Source organism: Dermacentor silvarum, chromosome 3 (genome assembly GCF_013339745.2).
Source record: "Dermacentor silvarum isolate Dsil-2018 chromosome 3, BIME_Dsil_1.4, whole genome shotgun sequence".
NCBI lineage: Eukaryota > Metazoa > Arthropoda > Arachnida > Ixodida > Ixodidae > Dermacentor > Dermacentor silvarum.
The window spans coordinates 6,756,430-6,782,098 of record NC_051156.1 but is presented as its reverse complement, the minus strand read 5'-3'; the positions used below and the strand labels follow the sequence as shown (position 1 = coordinate 6,782,098).

The 25,669-nt window shown below is 45.4% G+C and overlaps 1 protein-coding gene across 1 annotated transcript in view; it reads right to left on the bottom strand.

The window, feature by feature from the left end:
- Nucleotides 1–4,218: 4,218 nt before the first annotated feature.
- Nucleotides 4,219–25,669, bottom strand: part of LOC119445288 (potassium channel subfamily K member 17) — a 181,522-nt gene continuing 160,071 nt past the window's right edge. Inside the window, exons 2-3 of the mRNA XM_037709602.2 lie at nt 17,111–17,415; nt 4,219–9,418 (exon numbers count right to left, since the gene is read on the bottom strand). Of these exons, the coding sequence (XP_037565530.1) occupies nt 9,005–9,418; nt 17,111–17,415 (719 nt within the window). The 3' untranslated portion in view covers nt 4,219–9,004. The remainder of the gene's footprint in view (nt 9,419–17,110; nt 17,416–25,669) is intronic.

Here is a 25,669-nt window from a genome sequence, read left to right as displayed (position 1 = left end):
CCTAAGCCTTCCCAGTCGAATTACTTGAATACTTCTTCTAAGGATGCAGTGAACAGCAGTGGAGAGATTGTGTCGCCTTGCTTGACCCCTTTCTTGATAGGTAACTTTCTAGTTTTGTTGTGGAGAACCAAGGTAGCTGTAGAATCTTTGCAGATATTTTCCGAGATATTCACGTATGCCCCATGTGCTCCTTGATTACGCAATGCCTCTATGACTGCTCGTATTTCTACTGAATCATATGCCTTTTCATAATCTATGAAAGCCATATAGTGAGGTTGATTGTACTCTTCAGATTTCTCGATTACCTTATTATGACATCGATATGATCCATCGTAGAATATCCCTTCCTGAAGCCAGCCTGTTCTCTTGGCTGGCTGAAGTGTTTCCCTGGTTCTACTGAATATTATCTTGGTGAATATTTTATACAATATTGAAAGCAAGCTAATGGGTCTATAATTCTTCAATTCTTTAACGTATCCTTTTTTATGGATTAGTATAATGTTGGCGTTCTTCCAGCTCTCTGGTACACTTGAAGTCATGAGGCACTGCGTATAAAGGGCCGCAAGCTTTTCAAGTATGATTTCCTCCATCTTTCATTAAATCGACTGTTATTCCATCTTCTCCAGCAGCGTTTCCTGCGCAAGGCTCTTCCTAACTTCATCGATAGTTATAGAAGGAGCCTCTGTATTCTGTTAATCACTACTTCGAATGAAAGTTGCTTGGTTGCTCTGGGAACTGTACAGGTCAGTGTAGAATTCTTCCGCTGCTTTTACTATGTTGTCGAAATTACTGATGTTATTACCCTGCGTATCTTTCAGTGCATACATCTTGCCTTGTCCTATGCCAAGTTTCCTTCTCGCTGATTTCATGCTGCATCCATATTTGATCCAAAGATTGAGGACTACTTCCTCAATCTTTTACACATTATAATTTCGAATATCCCCGTCTTTCTTCGTGTTGATCAGCTTTGACAGTTCAGCGAATTCTATCTCGTCGCTTGAGTAGGACATTTTCATGCTTTGTCGTTTCTTTATTGGGTACATCATTACTGGGGAGAGCTTACCTACTGGTTGCCTTGTTGCCGTAACTCCCACTTCACTGGCTGCTTTTCACATACTTCATATTTGTGTGAATCATTCTTCCCAACTTGCATCCACACTGCAGCCGGTGAAGTCGTGAGCCGGTGTTTCGGGGCGATACGATACTTTCTTTCCTTTTGGTCACACCGGGTGGTGCATGGTGCTCTAACAACCGCTCTAATTTTAAGCTTTTTTGCTTCGTCCTGGACACTATAAAGTAGGTTAACAGGTTCCACTCTCATCTAGTTTGTGTCCCGTAAATAAAAGAAATTACAGTTAAGCGTCCATGTAAAAACTTTATCATAACGAAATTCTCGTTATAAGAAAGCATTTAACTGCTTATAACTTCTGGCCCAGAAAACATTAGGTAAATAGAAGCTCAATATAACAAATTGTATTTATGCACAGTTTCAATATAACGAAATTTCAGTGCCGCCGTGATGGAATACCGGGACAACAGTGAGATTTAGAATAGGGGTCTAAAGCTAAGGGTGCCCCAACAAGCTTCCGCTTTGCGTTCGCAGTCTGCTCCGCCTGAAAGGCGCTTTGAGAACACGGTTGCCAGCTTGCGTTAGCGTCACGCGATTGCAGCGCCCTTCCTGCACGCGGAAGGAAAATTAAAACGTCATGCGAGAGAAGAAGAACCTGAAATAATCTAATGCTTATTATTTTACAGGATGAACAGTATACCTGAGAGATGCTTATCTTCAATCATTATCTTCGAAGTCGGGCATCCTTAGCTCGAAAAAAAATCAGCAAGGCGAATCAAAGTCGCAGCGTCCATGCCGAAACCAGCAGCATTCGAAATAAGCGTAATAAATTTAAATGCAAGTAGCATTTTTAATAAAATTGATTCACTGCAGTCGTTCCCAATTAGTCTAGAACCGGATTTTTTTGCGTGACAGAAACATGGCTGACACATGATATCCTGGACGTGAATTAGCTCCACCAAACTAGTCAGTAGCACGAAAAGACAGACAGACACGTGGCGGGGGCGTTGCCATATTTCTAAAGAAAGATATATATCCCTCTTTCAAGGCTCCCTGATGTAGAAAATGTTGAATCAATCTTTTGCAAACTAACGTTGGCCCAGCGCGTTATTTTCAGTCAGTATTTAACATCGATGATGGAAAACTTCCGCACGTAGCACCACGCGGCCGAAAGCATATTGAGCCGCTCACAATCGCAGAACCAGGCCTGTTAAACCTTTTGTTAAATATTGACACGAGGAAAGCGATTGTACCGGATCAAATACCTAAATTATTTCTTAAGAGATATACTGAGTGCAATGCTAAATATATATGCCATATCTTTATTAAATCATTAATGACGTGATCGCTTCCTGCAGAGTAGAAAACTGCTAAAATTATCCCCATGCATACATCTGGTAGCACAACACAGGTATCTAATTTCAGGCCCATTCGCTAACCTCGACGATATGTAAACTTCTCGAACAAGCAGTACTTAAACACATACCTCGAACAGGAATCTATACTTTCTTCCTATCAACACGGCTTCCGTAGCGATCGCTCAACAGTCACACAGCTACTAGAACACACGACATATTATAAAGTCTACATAATAGAAAAGAAACAGAGTTAATTTTATTGGACTACTCCAAGGTATTTGATCATGTACTACACGAAAAACGAATTAGGAAGCTTCAGTGTACACTAGGAGAAGGCCCTATTGCTAAATGGGTAGAAAACTATCTGACTACTTACAATTGCTGCATATTCATAACGAAGATTCCCCTTTAGCACCCGTTACATCGGGAGTGCCCTAAGGCAGTGTATTGGGCCCTTCTTTATTTCTAATATACATAAACCCTTTTCCTTCCTGATCACATGTTAACATCCGTCTATTCGCTGACGATTGTATTTTGTACCGTGAAATGAATTTCGATGATGACCATTATGTACTAAACAATGCCCTAGAGTGTCTTTTCTTGGTGTCAGGAGTGGGAGATGACTCTGAATGCTGAAAAATCTGTCACGCTTACCGTAACTAGAAAGAAACAAATATCTGATTTTATTATCATTATTAACGACACACCTTTCACTCGTATATTTGAGCATAAATACCTGGGCGTCACTTTAACGCATTATCTTCGATGAAAAACCCATGTTAAAATTATATCAAGTGCACTAAAGCTACTTTTCTTTCTGACAAGGCGCCTTCGTCTCCCCCCTCCTAGAAACAAAGCTCCAGGCCTACAAAATGCTTGTTAGACCATTGCTAGAGTCCTCCATTATTGTTTCCATCCCGCACTCAAAAGAACTTATTGCAAGAATGGAGGGGGTGCAGCGGAAGGCAATAACGTTCATTTATATTAAATACAAGCAAACGGATTCTCTGAGTGAATTACTATAAGAAAGCTGGGTTATTAAAACTGCAAAGTCGGGCAAAACTAGCAAGAATAAAGTTTTTGTTTCAATTATTCATGGTGACATAAGCTGTGACACGCCCACACTACTTTCATACAATCGTTCGAGATCAACACGCTACAGGCACTCTCAAACACTCACTGAATTCGCTTTCAACTCAAATTGCTTCAAATATTCATATTTCCCTAAAACCATAAGAGAATGGAGTCAACTTAGTCCTTGTGTTACTAACGCTTCATATTTAAATATGTTCTTAACTATGGTGGAAATGGATGTACAGGCTGAGAAGTTTCTGTAAACTTTTTTTTTATTTACCTGTACCGGATTTTGTGTTCCAATAACCTGATTGCATCATTGCACACCCTACCATTGTAATTTTCGTAATTTGTAGTCTTGTCGTGATTTGTCGCATAGCTATTTTTCGCATTGTTACTACTGATCTTCATATATTGATTACTTGAGCGTTTTTCATTGCATAAATGATTTGATTGCACTTCGTTTGAATTTATATGTATGCATTCCCTGCTATGATCTTTTCTGAGATCGACTGTATTGCCAAAAAAGAAAATGTGTAGTTTAAACGTTATACTGCACTTTAATAAAGTGTTACAAGCAACGTTACGCAACAAACCTAACTAAATATGGGTTTAGTTTCGGGGTACTACCTCATGCAGTATAATTTTTACACCACGCCTTGTTTGGAAAAAGTCAAGTTGCAGTCGAGAAAACTATCACATTTCAAACACTTCAAGTAGTTCAACTAAACACTTTATTTTCAAGTTTTATCCTTCTGTTTGTGGCACTTGGAACTTATACAACTTTATCTCTATTTCGGCATACAAACACGTCGCTAACAGACATTGAAAAGGAATGGAGAAATCTAAACGGTCCGGCGGCGTGATATAACAACACTAAAGACAAAAGTAAGCATAAAATGCTGAGCTCGTCGGATGCGTCTGTTTTATTTTACAAGATATGCTGAATGCTGTATTCTTCAGATGGGTTTTCGGCAGGATTCAAAAGAGGCAGCATCAGTAGCCAAAGAAGTGGCTTGTACTTTTGAGAATTCTCATTGAGTGTTTTTTATGCGTTTCAATAAAATGCGTCATACTTCATTTAAGAAATAAATTTTAAGTAGCAGCAGCGAAAGCAGTTGAGCTAAAAGAGCGCCACATTAGAATAGCGCCTTTAGGTCACTGCTGCTCTAGAAAAAAAATTCAAGCTGCATTCATTTACGCGTACACTCGACTTCAGCCTTTCTCGCAAAAAAACAAAGAAAAACCAAAGCACCAACAGATACTATACAAATGCTCGCGCAGCAGACGATTTTAAAGATGTCGCTCTCCCTATCTAAGACAACATGTTAAATCATACGGACGCCACGACGCGAACATAAATAAAACAGGCACGTAAGATGACGTGCGACCTATTATTCACTGATCACACCAGTAAAAAAAAGAGAGAGAGAATACAGCACATGGTATTTTTGGCATGACCACTATATTCGAGGAACCTAAGGATGCAACGAACTTTACGCTACAAGGATGAATAGTACAACGGAATTTGGCATTCACATCACTTTCGCCTTAAAAAAAGGCCGTATACATATACGCGTTGCTTCTGCTGTATACAAGGAAGGTAAATGCCGATATCTGTGCCACGAGAACAGCTCTTGGAAACAAACAGGCGGAAACAGGAAATCATATACGACGGCAATGTTGGCCAAGGCGTATATATATGTGTATATATCCCAGTTCCGTACGTATACCAACAAGTTTCTTTTTACAGTCACTTGAACAGCACTGAACAACAGAGTCCACCCGGCAACAATGAAAGCGCAGTCTTTGTAGACCGAGTGGAGTGGCCGTCGTTGTAGTATCACAAAAAGCGATGTCCGATGTGCTAATTCTGTTTCGGTGAACAGCACAGTGAAAAACGTACACGACCGATACGCACAAGCACTCGCGCATTGACACTTCAAAAGTCTGGCCAAGCACAGTCGAGGACGGCACGCTAGAGACACAGGAGACGTCATTTTGCGGACAGCGGTCTGGAGTCCTTCGTAGGCGGCACCTCCGCAGCCTTACCGTGGGTGAGGTTGCTTCGCTACGCGATGGAGAAGGCGTGATCTTCAACAATGCCAACTGACCTCTCGCTTGATAGGCTCTGTGGCTTTGCAGAGCACTTTGCATCGCACTTGTGGTGAAATACCGGTTCTATGTTTTTTAGAAGCCTGAATTCTAAACCATAACGTCTTGTTGGGTTCATGGTGGTTGATCTTTGTGAATGGCCTTCGCTGCGCAAATTAAAACCGCGCGCAGACGCGTGTCGATGAGTAGTGTTATGTTACAAATCCATTTGCTTTCGAAAAAGAAATATTGACGCAGACAGCGCGACCATAGACGCCATTTAGAAAGTTCGGTCAGTTGGCGCATACGCGAACTATGCTGAGTGACAGGAAGCACAAGTTTCGACAATTATGTTGTGGAGGCGGGTCCGGACAATTGAAAAACCAACTAGTTTATTCCAAAGACAAACCTGTGCGCATATGGATACACGAGGGCTGGCACTCATTCACAGAAGTCCCGCCTGCGCGTGCAGCAACCAAAGGATGTGCATGTATACAGATGAATGTCTTTCGAACAAAATATGTGGCATCGGGCATTAAGCAATGCCCACCTCTGCATTGTGTTCATCTGAATATGGGCAGTATTATTGTAGACCTAAATGTCTGAACAATTTTTACTAGTACAACAAGGTGTGCCCCTAGGGCACTATACCATAAAGTTATTCCATTCTTACTATATTCCGAACTCCTGACGTGAAATTTACTAACCCCCGCGGCAAGCAAGGGTGGTGGCCCGCAAGGTTGTTTTAACATTCTAACGAAACGCTTTTCTTGTTTTAGGAGGTAACCTTTGCTTGGTTTCAAAGCGATCAGCATTGCCTACCGCGACAAGTTTTTCATATCTAATTGGCTGACGAGAGGCGAGGAGCGCACAGAATGGGAGAAGGTTTCGGTGGGGCGGAGCTAGCGCAGTGATCGTCACCGATTGGCCCGCTTTTCCTTGCTTAGATTGCGGTGGCTCGCCGACGATTGTGACGGCGTGCAATGCGGCGTAAAAATGTCGCCGAAACGAATGCTCAGTGAATATTTGGGTCAGCAATGTTATGTACGTGCCTAAAAGGCTTGGCAACGTTATGATCATCATAATGATCATCAGCCTATATTTATGTCCACTGCAGAACGAAGTCCTCTCCCTGCGATCTCCAATTACCCCTGTCTTGCGCTAGCTGATTCGAACTTGCGCCTGCAAATTTCCTAACTTCATCACCCCACCTAGTTTTCTACCGTCTTCCACTGCGCTTCCCTTCTCTTGGTACCCATTCTGTAACTCTAATGCTCCACCGGTTATCCGTCCTATGCATTACGTGGCCTGCCCAGCTCCATTTCTTTCTCTTAATGTCAATTAGAATATCGGCTATTCCCGTTTGCTCTCTGATCCACACCGCTCTCTTCCTCTTTCTTAACGTTAGGCCTAACCTTTTTCGTTTCATCGCTCTTTATGGGGTTCCTAACTCGTTCTCGAGCTTCTTTCTTAACCTCCAAGTTCCTGCCCCATATGCTAGCACCGGTAGAATGCAATGATTGTACACTTTTGTTTTCAACGACAGTGGTAGCTCCCAGTCAGCATTTGGTAATGCCTGCCGAATCCCTCCAACCCAATGTAATTCTTCTGTAAATTTCCTTCTCATTATCAGGGTCCTCTGTGAGTAATTGACATAAATAAACGACTCTACCTAGGCTGACTGGCAATCCTGAATTCTTGTTCCCTTGCCAGGAACATTATCTTTGTCTTCTGCATATTAATCTTTAATCCCACTCTTACACTTGCTAAGGTCCTCAATAATTTGTTGTAATTCGTCGTCATGGTTACTGAATAGGACAATGTCATCTGTAAACCGTTGGACAAATGAAGTTTATTCCTATCCTATCCGATCTGCAAACAGAAGGTTGCTGAGATATTCGCCGTTGATCCTCACTCCTAAACCTTCCCAGTCTAAGATCTTGAATACTTCAAAGTATGCAGTGAATAGTATTAGAGAAATTGTGTATCCTTGCCTGGCCTCTTTTTTTTTGATAGGTAACTTTCTACTTTGGTTGTGAAGAACCAAGGTAGGCTGTGGAGTCCTTGTAGATATTTGCCAATATATTCGCATATGCCTCCTGTACTCCTTGATTATGCAATGCCACTATGACTGCTGGTAATGTTATAGTGCCACGCCAAAATTTATTGTGCACAAAAAAAAAACAATTCTTGGCAGCAGCTCCGAGTACACAACGCCAGAGCGATAACTGAACAGCCATCCTCTATTCCGTTCAGAACGAGACTGTTTCCGGCTATTCCATTCGAAGTTCAGCTTTGTTCAGTATATGAATGCGTCGTTGTTGCATACACGTCACTTTGAAGTGGTGACTTTTCGCGGTTTTGTGGCGTCGCGTGGCAGTACAGGTGATCTAGACGTGGCCAGAAAACCTTTTCAACAATCGCGGAAAGCTAATGGTGACAAAGGCGTAGAATCAGAAAGAAATGTTTTCATTTTGTTCGGGATAAAAACACCCCATGTTTTTGTACCTTGTCACGTCTCATGACTGACTGGAGAAGTGGGTGTTGGCCCGGAAATATTAGACCTATCACGGAGGGCTAACGATGGAAATGGTACAGAAAGAGACTGGAATAACTTTACGCCATAGCACCCCTAGTTGACGAAACTCATTGGAGTTTGTGCCGTGAACAAAGTTTTGTTAACGACTTCGCTTTGCAATAGGCAACATGGCTTGTCAATGTTCTTGGCAAAATAAAATTGCTGGCCTCAGGTCATTGGTTTACCAGGCTGGTTATGCCTCGGTAAAATGGTTGTAAGCGTCGTTTCACTACAATGCTCAGCGCCGTATATGGTCACCTGCTGCAAGAGGATTACGACGAAGTGCAGGAATTATGAGGAAAGTTGCAACATTTTTTTTCGCTCCTACTTTCTCGTGATCTGCTCCATACAGCAGAGCTTTCTGAAAAGAAAGCAACAAATCATGCCGTAAATCTCACAAACCAACGCTGTGGTTTCGGTGAACGCCTCTGCTCTTAATCGGGGCCGCTGTACGGGTTATGATTTAGGGACGATGGGCGCCGTCATGCTCTTTGGTCAGTCGGCGCACGGCACCTAGCGGCGACAATACTCGGGAACAGCGGGGCATCATAAAAGCACGGTGGTCTGTCACTCCTAAATCAGTCTCATTGAGCAGCGCTAGGACAGCGCAATCAATCGTAATTCTAATTCAAGTCCTAAAGAACCGGCTTCAGACTAACTCCAGTACGGAGTACTTTCGCAATCACGCCATTTCGCAGTGAACTGAACCACCATAGTAACGCTAGCTTGCGATCTCGCTCGAAGGGACTTATTTTTCCAGCTAGCCGACGACGAAGGTCAATGGGGTGCACCAGCCTCGTTTGGCAGAAGTTGTGGACGCAGCAGCACATCTCAGGAGAAGTCCTCGTCGTCGTCGGCGTCCTTGATGATACCGATGCGTTTGCCACAGTTTCTCACTTTGTAAATAACTTCCTCCTGCATCAGGTTGAAGCACATGGCTATCAACGCCATGCCAACCAGGAGGTAGAGCGAACAGATGACGAGCTTCTCCTGGGAGCCGCTGTCTGAGACGACTGTGTCACCCGGCACCAGGTCACCGAAGCCAATGGTGCTCAGCGTGACGAAGCAGAAGTAGGAGCCATCGAGAAACTCCCAGCCCTCCCAGAGCGAGAAGATGACGGCGCCTCCGGAGATGTAGCCGATCATGATGACGAAGCACAGTGTGATCGGCACCGACACTCTGGGCTTGCTGGCGCCGTCCTCGTACACCTCGTCATCACCCGTGGCCAGGTTCTCGATGCGGACCTACGGGAGAGAACAGAAATCGACGCCGAGTCAGCACGTTCGGCCAACGTTCGGCCATTCACTCATTTGTTCCAGAACGAAAGTATCCTCTTCATTATTACAGAGGCCATTCTATGAATTAGGTGACGATGATAAACAAAGTATGCCGTACTACAAATAAGATGTGTGCCAAAACGGGAAATGCTGATTTTTAAACATTTTAACGCACGCTGGAGCATCTGTATACGCGGCATGGTGCCTTGTTGATTAAGGGGAAGCTTAAGCTCCGGGAAAACTTCCCGCCGCCTGTATATATACATGCAATAACGCAGAAATTCTTTGTCGAGAAAACACAGTAGCAAACCAGTAAGAACAAAGCAAGTACAACCGGAAACCGCAGACGCTAGAGTCACAACTCATGTATTACAGTCCTCCGGAAGATCGAAAAGAAAAGGCTACAATATAATGCGCATAGAGACACAGAACTGTCGTAGACGTAACGAATGACTATCTTTCTCACATTACAGCCCCCCAAAAGATCGCCTGCAACAACAGTGTTTCTTCAGCCTTAATTCATTCCTTAGCTGAGGTCCAATGATGCGTCATGCATTTTATTTTGTTCCAATAAAAATAAGTTCCCTGGCGTTCAGGACCTGAAAGGTAACTTTGGTGTTTTGAATAATGTGCTGCTAATCGTGATAACTGGCCTTATAGAAGAGTGATTCATGCTAGATGAACTGAAGACCACCGTAATTAAGCCACTATTCAAAAGGAGCATCATGTTCCAACATCAAAAACTATAAATCAATTTCAAAATTTCTATTCTGCCGATAATTATTCAGATGCTGCAGTAACCTTTACTGGGCACTATGAATAGCTTTCTCGAAAGACACCATACTCTATTGCAGGAACAATATGCTTTGATATTGGGCCCACATAAACAATTACATCATTTAATTTTTTAATGATGCAAGCAAGGCTTTTGGTCCAGTACACCACTATTTTCGTAAAACGTTGTTCCTGCTTTTGTTTACACCGTTCTGAAATAGGGTATTAATGTTTTTTATCATTCTTCATTTACCTGGAAAACGATCTTGATGCGAATGGTTAAGAATGTCGCCTATGGTAGAATGCAGCAGACTAGATTATTTTTAGTGTACTTCATTGCTTCTTGATGCTGTATTTCTTTACACTGTAGTATGCAGACACTCTTGGTGTAGTGGCTTCCTTGTACGTCATTTTCGAGTGCGCCCTTTAGGACATAACACACACAGCCTTTTCTAACTCTAAATGCGATTTCCGCTTTGGTCGCTTCACAACAAGCTTTTATGTCCCTCATGCACAGTTATGACAAGCCCAATTTCTTCAGTTCGTTATAAACGTTCACTAAAATAGCATTTAAAGAAAATGCATGTTAATATTTGCTATGCCACGTGGAAATATTTTTAGAAGCCTACATTGTAATTCCTGACTTTTTTCTTTTGTTAATTTTAAATTTTATTACCTTGTCGTGTTCTGAAATCTTGTCGCAAGTCACATTCTCATGCTTTGAATATTGTTTTTATTAACATGCTTCGCCTACCTTCTGCCGGCTACAGTTCGACAAGCCAGTGCGGCTTGGACTGTCCTATTTATTATTTGTATTTGATGAATAAATAAAGATTATTTATGCCGCTATCGTTCTGAACACTACTTGCCGGTCTAACAACGAGCGTTCAGAGGAAATGTGTTTCTACACCGCGATAACGGTTCTCCATGCAGGTCGGCATTGCTCTCAGGCCTCGCTAGGCCTGGACTACAGACGCACCAAAGCTGACCTTTGTTAGGCACTATTTTCTCATTACATTTTTTCGCTTAAAACCTGCAAAACGACACTCAGAAATTGTTTGACACATTTTTTAATAAAATCTGCACAACAGTTCTCGTAAAAAAAAGTAGTACATATATGTACCACTTTCTTTCTTACAGGGTATAAAAAGTGGTACACAGTTGTACCGCTGTCCTCTGGCGGAATGTATAAAAAAAGAAGTTGTAATTCACATAATATTTAGAAATCAATTGTGCTCTTCCCTTGTGAAATGGTCCGAAGCATTCAACGCAAAAAAAAAAAAGGTGCGGAAAGAAACAAACTCGCGCACGTTTTGCTTGCTTTTCAGGGCTGCCGTCACGTCATACAGGGAACTTCATGATTGCAAGTAAAGCTTCTAGATATGGTATATCTTACCGGTACTCGTTATTATAGGGCGCTTGTGGAATTGACTACACATGCACGCAGGACAAAATGTGTAATAACCCGCGATAGCAGGTGGCCCCTTCCAACACTTGACACGTTTCACCGTGTAACAGTGCTGTACGACATAGAAGCTGACTGAATGCGCTGCAGTGTGATGTTATCACAAGTTCCTCGTCGAGATAACGATAACGCACAGAACCGGGCCCCTGCGATCGGGGGGGGGGGGGGGGGGCGTTAAGCAATCTGGAGTCTGCCGAAGAATTGGGAGAGTTGGCAAGCATGTAAACTCAACCTGGGCGACATGATCGTTGCGATAGCCGCCCGACCAAGCCTAACAAATCAAGGCTGAGAAAGGTTCGTTGAAAACACTGACTAAATAAGGGAACAAAAATGTATGTTTATGGTTGCAAACTAATCACGAAGCTTCACTTAGTAAGCCGGTACAGTAAAACAGTTACCAGGCATGTTTACGCAGCGTTCTCGAGAGTTTCCCTGAGGCCACAACAGCGGGTAGTGAATATTCAACAAGGCACTACGAAAAAGAGACTCAGTATGCGCGCCACACGGCGTAGTGTAGAAAAAACAAGACACAAGCTTCTAAAATACTTCGGTAGATGGCAGCACTAGTAATAGTGGCGCCAATTCAAACCGTTCATTTGTTATAGGCGTTTGAATCAAGGTAAAAAAGTGGTACATACTTGTACCACTGTCCCACAAAGGGTTAATAAATTTCTTACTCAAGCTTGTTTATGATCTTAGTGATTGTGAATAAACATTGAATAATATTATTATAAGAATACCGCGAAAAAAAAACTAGGGTGTCCGGACGTTTTTATGTATCCACTGCTGGCGTCTCAAATTCCAAGATGCTGCAGGCCTGCAACATATACTTTCGCGAAATTGAAATATTTCACAAACATTTGCCCACTTTCCAAGTAGCGCTGGAATCCATTCAATCAAAAATGTCAATGTTACTTTTGTATGTTATGTGTTCTATATGGTATGTTATGCTGTGTCATGCTATGTTATAATAATGTTGTTATATTACGCTATATATCGGGTGTTTCCGCGAACACTCAACATTTTTTTAAACTGTGCCTGTGGCAGATAGCACAATTCTAGTTTATGAGCTGGCCTTCTCGAAGGGGCGGACATGCACAAAAATTGCAATGCATAATCGACTAATTAACAAAAAATCAGAAAATCAGTTTGTCACTAATTATCTTATGGCCCATACTAAAATTTATAAATTCTACCCATGGTGTTCACAAGGCGGACGCACTTGGAACGAATTCTCAGGATCACACCGATTTCGATATATTAATTCCCGATCTTTGCGGAGAAATGCACTGGCGTTCCAGTTACTTTCGTGCTTCAATGCATAAACCGACGTTTTTTAAGAAAGTAACTGGAACGCATTGGCGTTCCAGTTAACCAGGGCCCCTTCTTCGACTCGCGTGTAAAACGTCATTAGGAAGCTCTATCCTTATCAGCTGAGCTGTCAGACCCTGACCTCTCGACACGAACACTTACAGATATCGCAGTGTGTTGAAGCAATTACGCTCGCGTGCCATATGACGCAACCAGAACAGTTGTTCTGGGAAGCTTGCAGCTTCTTTGTAGAGCGAGTCCGATATTTGTTACTAATTCTAGAAATCAGAAGTTGTCAGCACATTTCTTTTGTGTCGCAAGTCATTTAGCGTAGCGTTTCGAATACACGCGAAAATACACCGTATTGAACAAAATTATAGCTAACATCATAATTTTCCGGGAAACTTCACTGAAAACCAAGTAGCGGTAAGTGATAATGACGTCAGCGTTTCTATAGGAATACCCAACGCATTCAACTCGTGCTTTCTAATTGTATCCTCGGAGCCGACTAGGATCGCTAAGTTCTATCTCGAGCAGGAAACAGCGTTAGCATTTACAAATCGTTGGAAGCGTAGAAAAGTTAATTTTAAGACTAGAGCTGAAAAAAAAGGAACGTGCAAACCAGATAAAATTTTCGCTGCGCTGAACAAACAGGCATGTGAAATTAATTACTTGCAAATGTTTATTGCGATAGAAATTATACGGACACCTCAAGCGAATTTTCGCCGTCATCGTCGCAGTCGGCGTCGCCGTGAGGCTCCGAATATATTTATGTGCATATTTGCTACATGCTTAGCCAAGGTGTATATGCGGGCTATATTGCCGCACTATTCCATCACTAAAGTTGCACATACCAGGTCTTATGTTCTTGACCAAATTATTCTACACAATTTTGAGAATTGCAGCCCACAAACAAATTTCGAGAAACATCGCATTCCCCCCTCACACCTTTTATCTTAAAACTTGTGAGACTAGTAAATTTAAAGAGTGCGACACAATATCAGTGATCAAACCTGCAAGTGATGTCATTTTACTGGTGCGGCGTTGTGGCGCCTGTGCGATGTCATTAAAGGCCCTACAAGGCGTGTTAAAGCTTTCAAGGGTGCCAAACATTTTGGCGCACCCGCGCATGTCGCGTCCGCGTGTATTTAGAACACCGTCCGAGAAGCTCAGGCGCAACACGTCCCCTTGCTATCGCAGTCAATGCTTTGACCTTCGGACTAAACTGCCAATTTTTTTAGTCATTCACATCAGAACTAAAAACTCATTGGGTGTCATCGAAGATTTGCGTACTGCGCGCGTAATCTAGGTGCTTAATCAATGCAGTCAGCAGTAAATTAGTAATGACCAACCTGAATGCCTTACTTGCATCACTCTATAAGTCAATGGAACATGTAGACAAAGAAGGGAATGATTTTATTAGTAAATACCACATCTTTTTAAAGGCCTTACGCGAATTTGGACTAAAATCTTATGCCGCAAATTGGTTATTATTACAAAAGTTAAGACGAACACCGACCATAATACACTTAGTAATGTTAACGCTTCAGCTCCCACACAAGAGCCTTGTCCTCACGGAGCGTTATTTACAAATTCTTTGTGAACAAGGCTGCTGTGCAGGAGCCGAGACGTTAACACTACTAAATCATTTGTAGTCGGTGCTCGTGTTCATCTTTGATCAGACTATGTGCCGACCTCATGGGATTCCATCGTATACTCTCGATTTGAACTCAGTTATCGGTACTCGCTGATGGACTTACCAGAATACTCCAAAATAGAGAACAAGTCAATGTATACAGGCAGCTGATAAGAACAGATACTACACTTTCACCTGCGTCGGCCATGTCTACGTTTGCACCGTACACGTGTATATACCATCCGCGTATTCAAACTAGTGCCTACCAATGCGAGGTTCTTCTGTCTCCTGACCTCATGCTCTACGTAGGCTCCTTTTATCAGTTCTGCTCTGACTGTGAAATGGGTAGGCCGCGTGTTGTACGGTCTGAAGAATAACAGCGTGCCCACCAAGAACGACTTGTGTGGACAGAAAAGGGAATGGGCGCCGCGGCGGCGGAAGGAGACCACCGACGATGAGCGGGCCGCGGACGCCAAGCGTAAGCGTGCTGCCCGTCAAAGGCGAAAATAAATGCGAACCCCCTAACTTGAAACGATTCACCGGAGCAACGGTCAGTCACCACATACACAGCTTCGCTCGTCATCCACCTTCGCAGAGTGGAATGGCACTGAATTTCTTTGTTCGAATGATAAAGGTTCCGCTAGATTTTTACGATATCCTTATGGGAACATGCGGCGTAATGAATGGGCATTCCGCCGATCTGCTGCGAGGCACAAAGTTATATTGAACACTAACGTAATTCAAGACAGGCTAGACTTGTTCAACGTCTACGATTATAAGATCAAAACGAGTTGCTGCCCTTCTATTCAAGCAAGATTTTACACCGTTTTGCTTAGAAGGCCAATCTTTACACAGTTAATATAAAACCCCTTAGAATTCTTAGTAACCACTAGATTTGTATTGCAAGACGAACTTTATACCTGCGAAAGCCTGCCCTACTTATGAAAAATAAAGCGCTTAATTTGCGTTCGGTTTTTTTTCAGTATAGAGGGTTATTTTGGTGACATAAGTTATAAATAGTTTTAGGTCACATTATCTTGCATGGTATATTTCCCTGCTATACAGCGGTCACTATTTGATATAACCTCTCCCTTTCAATACATATGTTAGCTTGCGTTGTAGTGCACGTTAAAGAACCCCAGGTGGTAAAAGGTAATCCGGAGCCCTCCACTACGGCGGGCCTCGTAATTAAAACTGGTTTTGGCACGTACAACCCCAGTAATAAGAAGCTTTTGTCGTGCCCTTCGTCTCGCGTGGGGTGCATATGGGTTTTATGCGATCAATATTTTATGAACGCTGAGACTAACAAAAAATCTGGCACACTGTTTATATAATCACATAATAATCACATGCGAAGTCAAACCAGGAAAGAGCGCATGTAGTATCTGCAACGACAGCTCTGGAACATAGCACGTATTGGTCTGAGCGGTGGGGTATCGGCCTCATCGAATTGACGACAGCGCGCCGCCGGCAGATGGAGTCGGAAGCAGTGGTAGCTTAGATTTACTGTGTAGGGCTTCCTGTTAGGGAGCAAAGGATCCGTATTCACTAAATAAATACGGCAATTCTACCAAGCATAGAACTCCTCTAACGTGTCAGGACTACTTCAGCCTCGTCAACCCCTGATGAGAACAGTGCAGAAGGCAAGCGAATTTGTGATTAAAAAATGTTTGGGCAACAACAAAAACCCCTTGAATGATCCAACAAAATAAAGCCTGTACAAAAGTTGTCAGTCACTTTAGCATACGCTAAAGAGGATGAAGGCAAAAGCTTGCGCGATCACGTGACATTCTTTAAATTACTTGATAGTCTCATTCGAATGTGCTGTTACTTCCTATTACTTGTTTTCTCCCCCCAAAGTTTATGGGTTCGAGTGCCTTCATTAACTCTACTTTAATTAACTGTGCCTCAATTAACTTCGCCGTAGTTAACACGAAAGGTCGCGGGTTCGAGTGATTTAATTAACTCTATCTTAATTAGAGTAGAGATAATTAAGGCACTCGATCCCACGACCTTTGTTGGTGGCACCATGATGACACCAACACATGGTGGCACCATGAATGTCGGTGCCATAGCGCCCGATCTGGGATTTTTCGAGCCATGAGCCATCTACGGCCTTAATAAAGTATTAAGTCAGCATGCGGACTTCCGAAGGAACAGCAATGAACCAAAATTGTGTAGGTGCAGTAAGCGCAAAGCGGACGCGCAAGGAAATAATAAAAGAGAAAAATCAGTTATCACGATGGTTGCGCACAAAAGTTGTAGCCGTGAAACAAGTCACAAAGCTAGAGAGTAATATCGAGAGAGGACAGAACTTCTTTTCACAAACCCACTGGCACCTATAGGCTCATATTTCCGGTGTGCTGTTATTCAACGAGAATAAAGAAACGTAGGAATCAACTCAGACCGAACGTGGTACAGCGTACTCGGCGGATCTGGGAAACAGTGCTTATACAGGGAACGGCCCGAATACCTGGTCATCGCAGGCGCGCAGCTTCTCCTGTCCATCGAGCGCGTTGTGCGAGACGATGTGATGGACGCGGTAGTTCTCGGCCACCGAGTTGCGCTGCAGGTGGTTGGCCTGCAGGGGCACACGGCGCCTGCGCTGCGTGCCACTCGGCCTGCACGTGCACAGCTTGCCGTACACGTATCGGAACGCCTTCGCCAGGATGTCGCCGATGTTCGTCAGGTAGAGCAGCATCAGAGGGATGCCCACGATGGCGTACAGGATGGTCACGATCTTGCCCCAGTTGGTGCGAGGCGCAATGTTGCCGTACCCTGCGTTGGCACAAAGTAAACACGACTGTTATGTAATAGTGGATCCGGACGAATAAAAGAAAGAACACGAAAGACGAGGTGCAAATAAATGTTTACTTTAAGGTGTCTTTGAAAGGGAACCTCCTATAGGAATACGCACGAATGTCAAGTATATGCAGTCCGAGTAATGCTTAGAAAAGACCTACTTGAACGCACGACGAAACGAACTTTCTCTATGCAGGATTACGACACAATACCACCAGGTTGATGTCATACCATCAACTCAGCACTACGCAAGCACGTGGCTGAGGTAAGTTCACTAAAATGTCTATGTGATCTGCTCTATATACGCAGGAACTTCGCAAAACACCAAAGCAATGGTAGAGGCCTCGCAAAGGATTTATAATAAATGGGACATTAAGCAGCACCTAAAACAGAGAAAACAAAGGAACAATCACGATAGTGCTTTGTAGGGGCGTTCTTCCAGCTTCTTCTCATTTACAGCGCAGCTTATCATCACAAGTCATAAATAAGCAGTACCAACGCTGCACGTGTTAGCGACCTAATAGTCACCCTACATATACGTGATGTTTAATGCAGCGAAACACTGGAAAATGTATAAACAATCCCAGGTTGACAGGAGACAATTTGATGATGGAGACCGTGATGGCACGCGAAGCTGTGTCTGTAGACGATGTAGTATATTCATACTGGAGAACACATGTACGGAAATCCCGGATGCACACATAGCCTACACATTCAGTACAGTTAAATGAGGCACGGCGATCAAAGAAAGTGCCAATATCTGAGGTTTGGCTAGACGTAAGGGAACTATGTGACTATGGAACCACCCGACGGTATCGCCCTTCCGATAGCTCGATCAGATTCCTTAAGAGAAACAATTCCTTGCTATAGGTCTTAGCCGAACGTGTTTCGCGAGCGATGCAGCCAAGGAACAATGACCATGGCTCCCTTGTATCGTCGCTCATCAAACATCTCGCGCACAGGCTGTGCGGACATTTCTTGTCGAAACGGCACGCAAAAACAGATTGCGAGAAACGCGAGGGGAGCTGGATTCACGGGAGTTCAAGACACCCCGGAAATCTTTCAGGGCCGCAGTCCGCGGAGTGGCCATGCAGAGGAGAGGGTAGTGGTGGGGAGGAGACCGCCAGTTCGCTCGGGGGCCTCGCGTAGGCACGAAAAATGCGCCCCCCTTACTCCCTCCCCATGTCATTGATTAATGAGCGCGCTGCCGAGGCGCGCGTACGATTTATTGACGCCCCGGCGACGTGTCAAGCCTCTCCCGGACGGCGCGCGAGGAGCTCCGGTGAAACCGGCGCCGATCCAGCTTCCCCCGGGCGCCTTGCATGTTGGGCCGGCGTGTGTGCACGCATAGCACCCGGGCACCGCATAAGTATACATGGCGTGTACACGACGGAAGCCGCCGCGTGCCCCCGGCGTCTTTGAACATCGCTCGGTGTGCCGGTGCGAGCCCATCGCCTCAACTCGCTGCATGCTACTTCCGCTCCTTTCTCTCTCCGGCCGTTCTTCACCCTCCGTTGGAGCTCGCCGCGCGTCGTCCATTTATGGTCGGGCCGTTCTCTAGCACCGTGCATTACTTTTTCTTCGCCGTTCGCTTCGATTCGCCACTACTCCCCCCCCCCCCCCCCCCTCCATTTTTTTTTCTTCAGCTTAGCTTCTGTACCATCTCGTGCCGCGTCGGCTCGGGGAGCAGATGCGAGCGAGAGAAAAAATGAGAGAAAAAGAAAGCGGCCCAATTTCGCGTGCCGTTCCTGCCGCAAGATTCACGCGTCGTGCTTTCTTTATGGTGCCGCCTCGGTTTTCCTCGGCGGTGCTTCCGTTTCACCATGCTGCTGACTGCTTTTCTGCCACGCGTTCTTCTTCCGCCGCCTTCGGATACTTTGCATTTGCACGCCTTCGCTGGCGTGCGCCTCCGGAGCGCGCGCCCGCCGCGCCCCGGGCGTCGCGACATGCCTGCTTGCGCGCGCTCTGGAAAAAAAAAAAAAAGAAACTGTGCGCGCTGCGGTGAAAGGCGAGCGCGTCGCACGTAACGGCGGAGGGCTCGGACGCCGAGTTCACCGACCAAGTATGAGTAGCGAAAATTGGTTTCCGCGTGGTGTAAAACGATTCTAAAGAACCCTCCTCGCTCCCCTCCGGACAAGAAATTTCGGTCGTCGTGGAGCGAGGAGAAATCCCCGAAACACGACAAATGCGCTTGCCCGTAATGCGCTTTTTTTGTCCTCGCAAATACCGCGCGGCACGACGCGTAGAACGAATACTGCGAATCTAGAGAAATAGGATTAGCATTTCAGTCCGAGTAGCGGTCCTCCGACCGGTGTGGTCCGCTCGCTGGTTTGCTCGCTCAAAACGCCTAGTTATCAGTTCGTGTAAAAAGGGCCGACATTGATTCAGAAAAAGCGCCAAGGTACCTATAGATGCTTGGGCGATCGGAGTTACTAAAAAAAGCAAGAAAAAAAAGAAGCCCAGCCACCATTTCATACCAGGTAGGAAGAACGGTAAAGCATGTCATACACCTGCAGGATGTGTCCGGGTTGTAATAGATTTTAGCTGTGTTACAGTGCCGGTTTACAAATGCTGCAGCACGGTCTTGTCACGTTGATTATTTATTTAAGCCATGGTGCTTACCGTCCCATGCATCTGTTTACCGGCCCGAATCGTAGAGAGACGAAAAGAGGCTGAAGGAAAACATTTTCTTGAATAGCATCAATCGTGGTACTGGAGGCGTGTCTATATTGATAAAAAAATCCATATCATGCGATTGTATCAGTGAACGCTCAAGCATGACGTATGCCAAGCAATTTGGGACGTCGACCAAAAGCGCCATCTGTCGGCGGGAGTTGCTGTGCGGTCGCGTCACTCATTGCTCGACGAAATTCGAAAATTCGCTACAGAGCAACGCTTTCTTACAGACCCAGGTCCTCCCACTTAAATAATCTGTACATCATCGTCCATCTATGTGCGAAGTTTGCCTTTAGTGCAGCAAATTTCCTCGGTTCGACAGCTACTTCTTTGTACATCGGAAACTCCATAGCGACGTGTTTAGAAACTTATACTAGAGAAATGCGCTTTCAATCGCCCAAATCACTGAAGTGGCGTACTACTGTGACTAAATATTCGTGCGTGTGAAGTTTGACGTATTTTTTCAAAGCTTCTGACTTTGGAAAGGAACATTTACGTAGAGTTTCTGCAGTGAAGCCACCTTACGAGGGCATCTGCCTTTTGCTAGAACATCAGACATCCGAAAAGACATGTAATTCGCACAGCTTTATTTAAAGTAGCATTTGTGGAAGGTGAAAACATACTTGAAAACAGGGGCGAAGAACAATTTTGAAGTGAGATTCACTTTTTTCAAAATTTCGCGTCCACCTAACCGCAAAGAACTTGCGTAGTGCAGTGAAAGCTATACATAAAACGTACAGTACATTTTAGAGACTACGGGAGCGGCGACTAAACTGCATCACTGCGCCTTCTTACGGCTGCGCGCCTAAGTTCGAGAGCGCGTACTGCGCACTCGCGTCATTTTTTACCTGTCAGCCTGCTCGTTCGATCGCTTCAACCGCGCACGCGCCGGAACGCGGGCGAGAGCGCAAGGTGCCACTTCTGCAGTCGCCGAGGAGTCACCCAAGTGATGATATCGTCATATAGTGTCTAAAACACTTAATTTGTACTGGCAGCGCTGGGAGCGCGCCACCCTCTGCGCCTAGCTTCTAGACGTGCCGCGGCGCGGAACACATGCTTTGCGTCACTTTTTCTGAAATCGAATCATGTGATAAGGTCAGGAAGCAGCGATGTCTTATGGCACTCTACGATTCCAAGGCGACTGCAGAAGTGGCACCTTGCGCACTCTCCCGCGTTCCGGTGCGCGCGCGGTTGAAGCGACCGAACGAGCAGGCTGACAGGTAAAAAGCACGCGCGTGCGGAGTACGCGCTCTCGAACTTAGGCGTGCAGCCGTCAGAAGGCGTAGCGATGCAGTTTAGTCTAAAGTCCCTATTGATCCTTTTCGCGGAGCAGTTTGTTTTAGAGAAACGAGATGGCGCTCACGGCGGCGCGCCATACCTCTCCTTAGCGACCGCGCACGAATACGAAACCATTACCGCTTCTACTTTGCTTCTGTGCGATCAGCTGTCGGAAATGCAACTGAGTTTTCGCTAACACACTGTGCTCCAATCATGCTAGATTGAATCATGTGGATGGAAGACGTGTGCAGTAGTTGGCTGGAATATTAGTGATTGGTATGTTACGAAATAGAATGAATCTGTGTGGCCCAGTTTGCGGACCGCTGCTGCAACTGTCCAAACGTGTTACCGGCACTTCGTGATATACGGCTTTCCTCGAGGATACAGAAATTTGCTCATCCGCCAGCCTTGTATCGCTAACCTTCAAAGAAAGCGCTTCATCCCCAAAACGTGGGCAAGAGTGAGTACCACTCGTTAAACAATGACAAAGGGAGTAGCTCCGCTTCCTGTCATAGTAAGTTTCGCGCACGTTATCTATACACATCTGTCCCAAATGGCAGGAAAACTTACGCCCACTCTATCGCCGACGTATCAAGAATAAGTGGATGGGCGCACACTTAAACATATGTGCGCTGTATACGCACAATAAATGACGGACTACACCTATGGCGCACGAATGGTCGAAGCTGAATGTTTCGTGACGGTCCACAAGATTAAGCGAGTTACTAGCTGTAACATATATTTGCTACAAGGTATTACAATGTACAAAACAGCTACGTTTCAAGCATTGTGCGCAGCAAGAACAAATCTATCGGACCTGAGCACACCCGCGAGCGATTAAGCAGAAAATAATCAAATAGTGGCCGCACCGACGAACTTCACTGAGTCAGAAACTGACAAGCCATTGCTTCAAAATATTTGCCGAATAAAGAGCAAAGAGCAAAACACTAATCCTGACTGAATTCATAATCGGAAAGCTGGGATAGCTTGGAATACATATTTAGCCCCGCTTTTAGAACAAGCACCTTATACGCTGCTTGCGCCAGTTGGACATAGCTTAATCAGCTCCGAAAGCGCTTTTGCATGTTCTCTGAAGCTGTGATCAAAGCTTTGTGTCGCCCACCTAGTCACCGTCTACGATATCTCCGAAAACAGAGGTTTTCTAAGCCGCGCCGGCGTCATACACTTCCATTGTAAACAAGGAGGCAACGGAGGCAGTTGAGGCAAGCAATGGACGCGTCACCACGTGATCAAACATGGCAGCGCCCACGGAATCGCCGCGAAAAGGTTCAATATAAGAAAAGCACCGCCATCCTTTGGTCAACGCCGCTTCTCTCTCTCCTGTATCTCCGATTGGACGATGATAGCGCGCGCTTTCACTTTATTTTTTTTTCCGCCTCAGAGCCATGTTGAAAGTCCTCTGCGCAGCCGCAGTCGCGGGCGGCGGCGGCGGCGCGCGCCCGGCCGCGACTTTACAATTGCAAGTAGGTACAGCGGAGACTTCCGCTTGACACGTGTTGTTATGGCAATCGCGGAGCTCCTAGGTGCCTAGGGACATAATCGCTTAGGGACTTTTGAGGCACTGGCCTCCGCTGAGCGTGGCTCTCTTATCTCCGGGACCGGGCGCAGCGACATTGCCGAGTGCAGCTCCTACGTGCGAGCGAATCTTGAGGGCGCGTTGAATGTCTGGCGGTGTCTGGCCCACGCCGGCCGCGCTTAATTATTGTAGCGTTTGTTCTAGTGGCGGAAATCCTTGCAGTAGTGGTGGTGTGGCATGACGGTTTTTGATCTCGGTGAACTGTGGTGGTATAAACAAGCGGATACTGCTCGCGTTTGTACGCCGGTGCTGCGGCGGAAGCCGCAGTGCCGGGCGCCGACGCGAAGCGGCGGTCGTTGGGATGTTGCGGAGCACAGCGTAGCAACACCCCAAATAAAAAAATACTGCACCAGTCAGGTAGACTGCACCCTCTCTGATAGTGAGATTATATTTGGATCATCAAAACAGCGATGCGTTTATTTAGGAATATCATCGTTTCTCTCTCGCACCCTGTAGATCTGCTTGTTTACACCACCACAGTTCACCGAGATCAAACGCCGTCATGCCACACCACCACTACTGCAAGGATTTCCTGCCACTAGAACCAACACTACAATAATAAAGCGCGGCCGGCGTGGCCCAGACACCGCCCGACATTCAACGCGCCTTAAACGATTCGCTCTCTACGCATGTAGGAGCTGCGCTCGGGAGGGTCGCTGCGCGCGGTCCCGGAGATAAGAGAGCCCACGCTCAGTAACTAGCAGCCGCCTCGCCAGACCAGTGCCTCAAAAGTCCCTAAGCGATTATGTCCCTAAGCGCCTAGGAGCTCCACGATTGCCATGAGAACACGTGTTAAGCGGAAGTCACGTGACCCGCAGTGCCACGCCCCCGCTGTATCTACTAGCAATTGGAAAGTCGCCGCCCGGCCTGAAAGCCTCAAGGTGGACTTTCTAGGTGCGCCACCATCGACTTGCTTTCGCAAGCAAAAAGTACAGAAAAAAAACAAGCGCTTTAGGAGAGGAGACGGCGAAGGAAAAAGTAGATGGCGGTACTTTTCTTATATAGGGACTTTAGTTTAGTCGCCACTCCCGTGGTCGCTACAATTTTGCACACGACTGTACTTGTGAAGTACAAGAAGAAGAAAACGTTTATTGTTCAAAAGGATTTTGGTGGAATGGTCGGAGCCCCTTCAAACGAACAAGGTGAGACAAGTTTCTCAGGACAAAATGCAATTATTAAAAGAGCAGTCACCACACAGGAGATGTTGAAGAGATGCAATGACAAAGGCAAAATGATGCTTGAGTTACTCAGGTTACGGAACATGCGAAGTAACCCGGATGTCAGAAGTTCCTGGGTATGAATATATGTGAAGCGCTATGTGGGTTCCAAGCTCACGATGTGCTTGTTGCGGTGTGTTATCGCCAACCTGACGTTACCTTGGAATCATTCTGAAAATCATTCTGAGTCATGGCAACGAATTTTGCGCTGACATGCCCTACAACGTTTCCTTGGCGCTAAACATGAACGCCCTTGTTTTTCAAGAGACAGCTACAGTTGATAGTGTGTACAGTACTACTGGAAATGAAAACTCCTTGCAGCCGTAAAATTAATCAGCTACAAATGAGAGCTTTAAAGTGTGTTGTGTGCGGTAGTGGTCCAGTTTAGGTCCACATGAACAACTTCCGCTTTGAAACATAATTTCTCCAGCAAGGAATCAAAATAGAAAGAGTACTAGTGCCGCCAAAGAAAGGTAGTAAGCAGAAAGTGAGTACTACCGCTTTGTATAATTTCCCACGCAGATTTTAGAAGGGCTCGAAAAAAATTCTAGCAGAACTTCTTTCACGGTGTATGTCTGCGTTAGTGCGATAAGAAATCAAGCTTTAGAGCGGACTCGTCGTCCTCTTTCGCGCTTCGCTCTAGGCACGATGTGCCCCCCAGCGGCGCCGCCACGAAATGCCCGCGTGGCGCGTATCTCAGTAAAAATGCAGACAAGGCTGTGTGATTAGATACGTCACGGGTTTGACTCCGCCCAACACAGGATGCATTTTAAAGGGTACGTTTCTTTTTAACTGAACAACGGTACATGATCAGCTGCACTTACCTAGTGACCCAACTTGGCGTGAAAGATGTTAGATGCAGACGAACATACAAAAAGCTACCTAGGGGGAGTTCCAAAAGGCTGCTAATTGCATTAAAATTATTCGAAGGCAACTATCTTCATTTCGTGGAATATATATGACTAGAGAGAGAGAGAGAGCAAGCGAGAGAGGAAAGGCAGGGAGGTTAACCAGAAGTCAGTTTCCGGTTTGCTACCCTACACTGGGGTGGGGGATAAAGGGGTTGGAGAGAGTGCAAAGAGAGAGAGAGAGCGCGAAAAAAAAACAGAAAAAAAAACACTGGCATTGGTAACAAAGGAGGCGTTCCAATCACAGACGTTCACACAGGCCAGTGGACTTCAGGAACCGCAGGAGCGCTTGCACGGCCTTCTGATGCGATGTTGAGTCGCGTCGATGTTGCAGAATTCTTTCTTCCGATAACGGCTGGTCATCCAACTGGTTCAGCACGACGAAGAGCGATTGTCTCTGCACACTGTATTGTGGGCACTGGCAAAGAACATGACGAATCGTTTCCGCGTCTCCACAATTGTCACATGCTGCACTGTCAGCCATCCCTATGCGGAACGCGTAGGCATTGGTGAACGCGACGCCCAACCATAGCCTACAAGAAGGGTCGCATCTC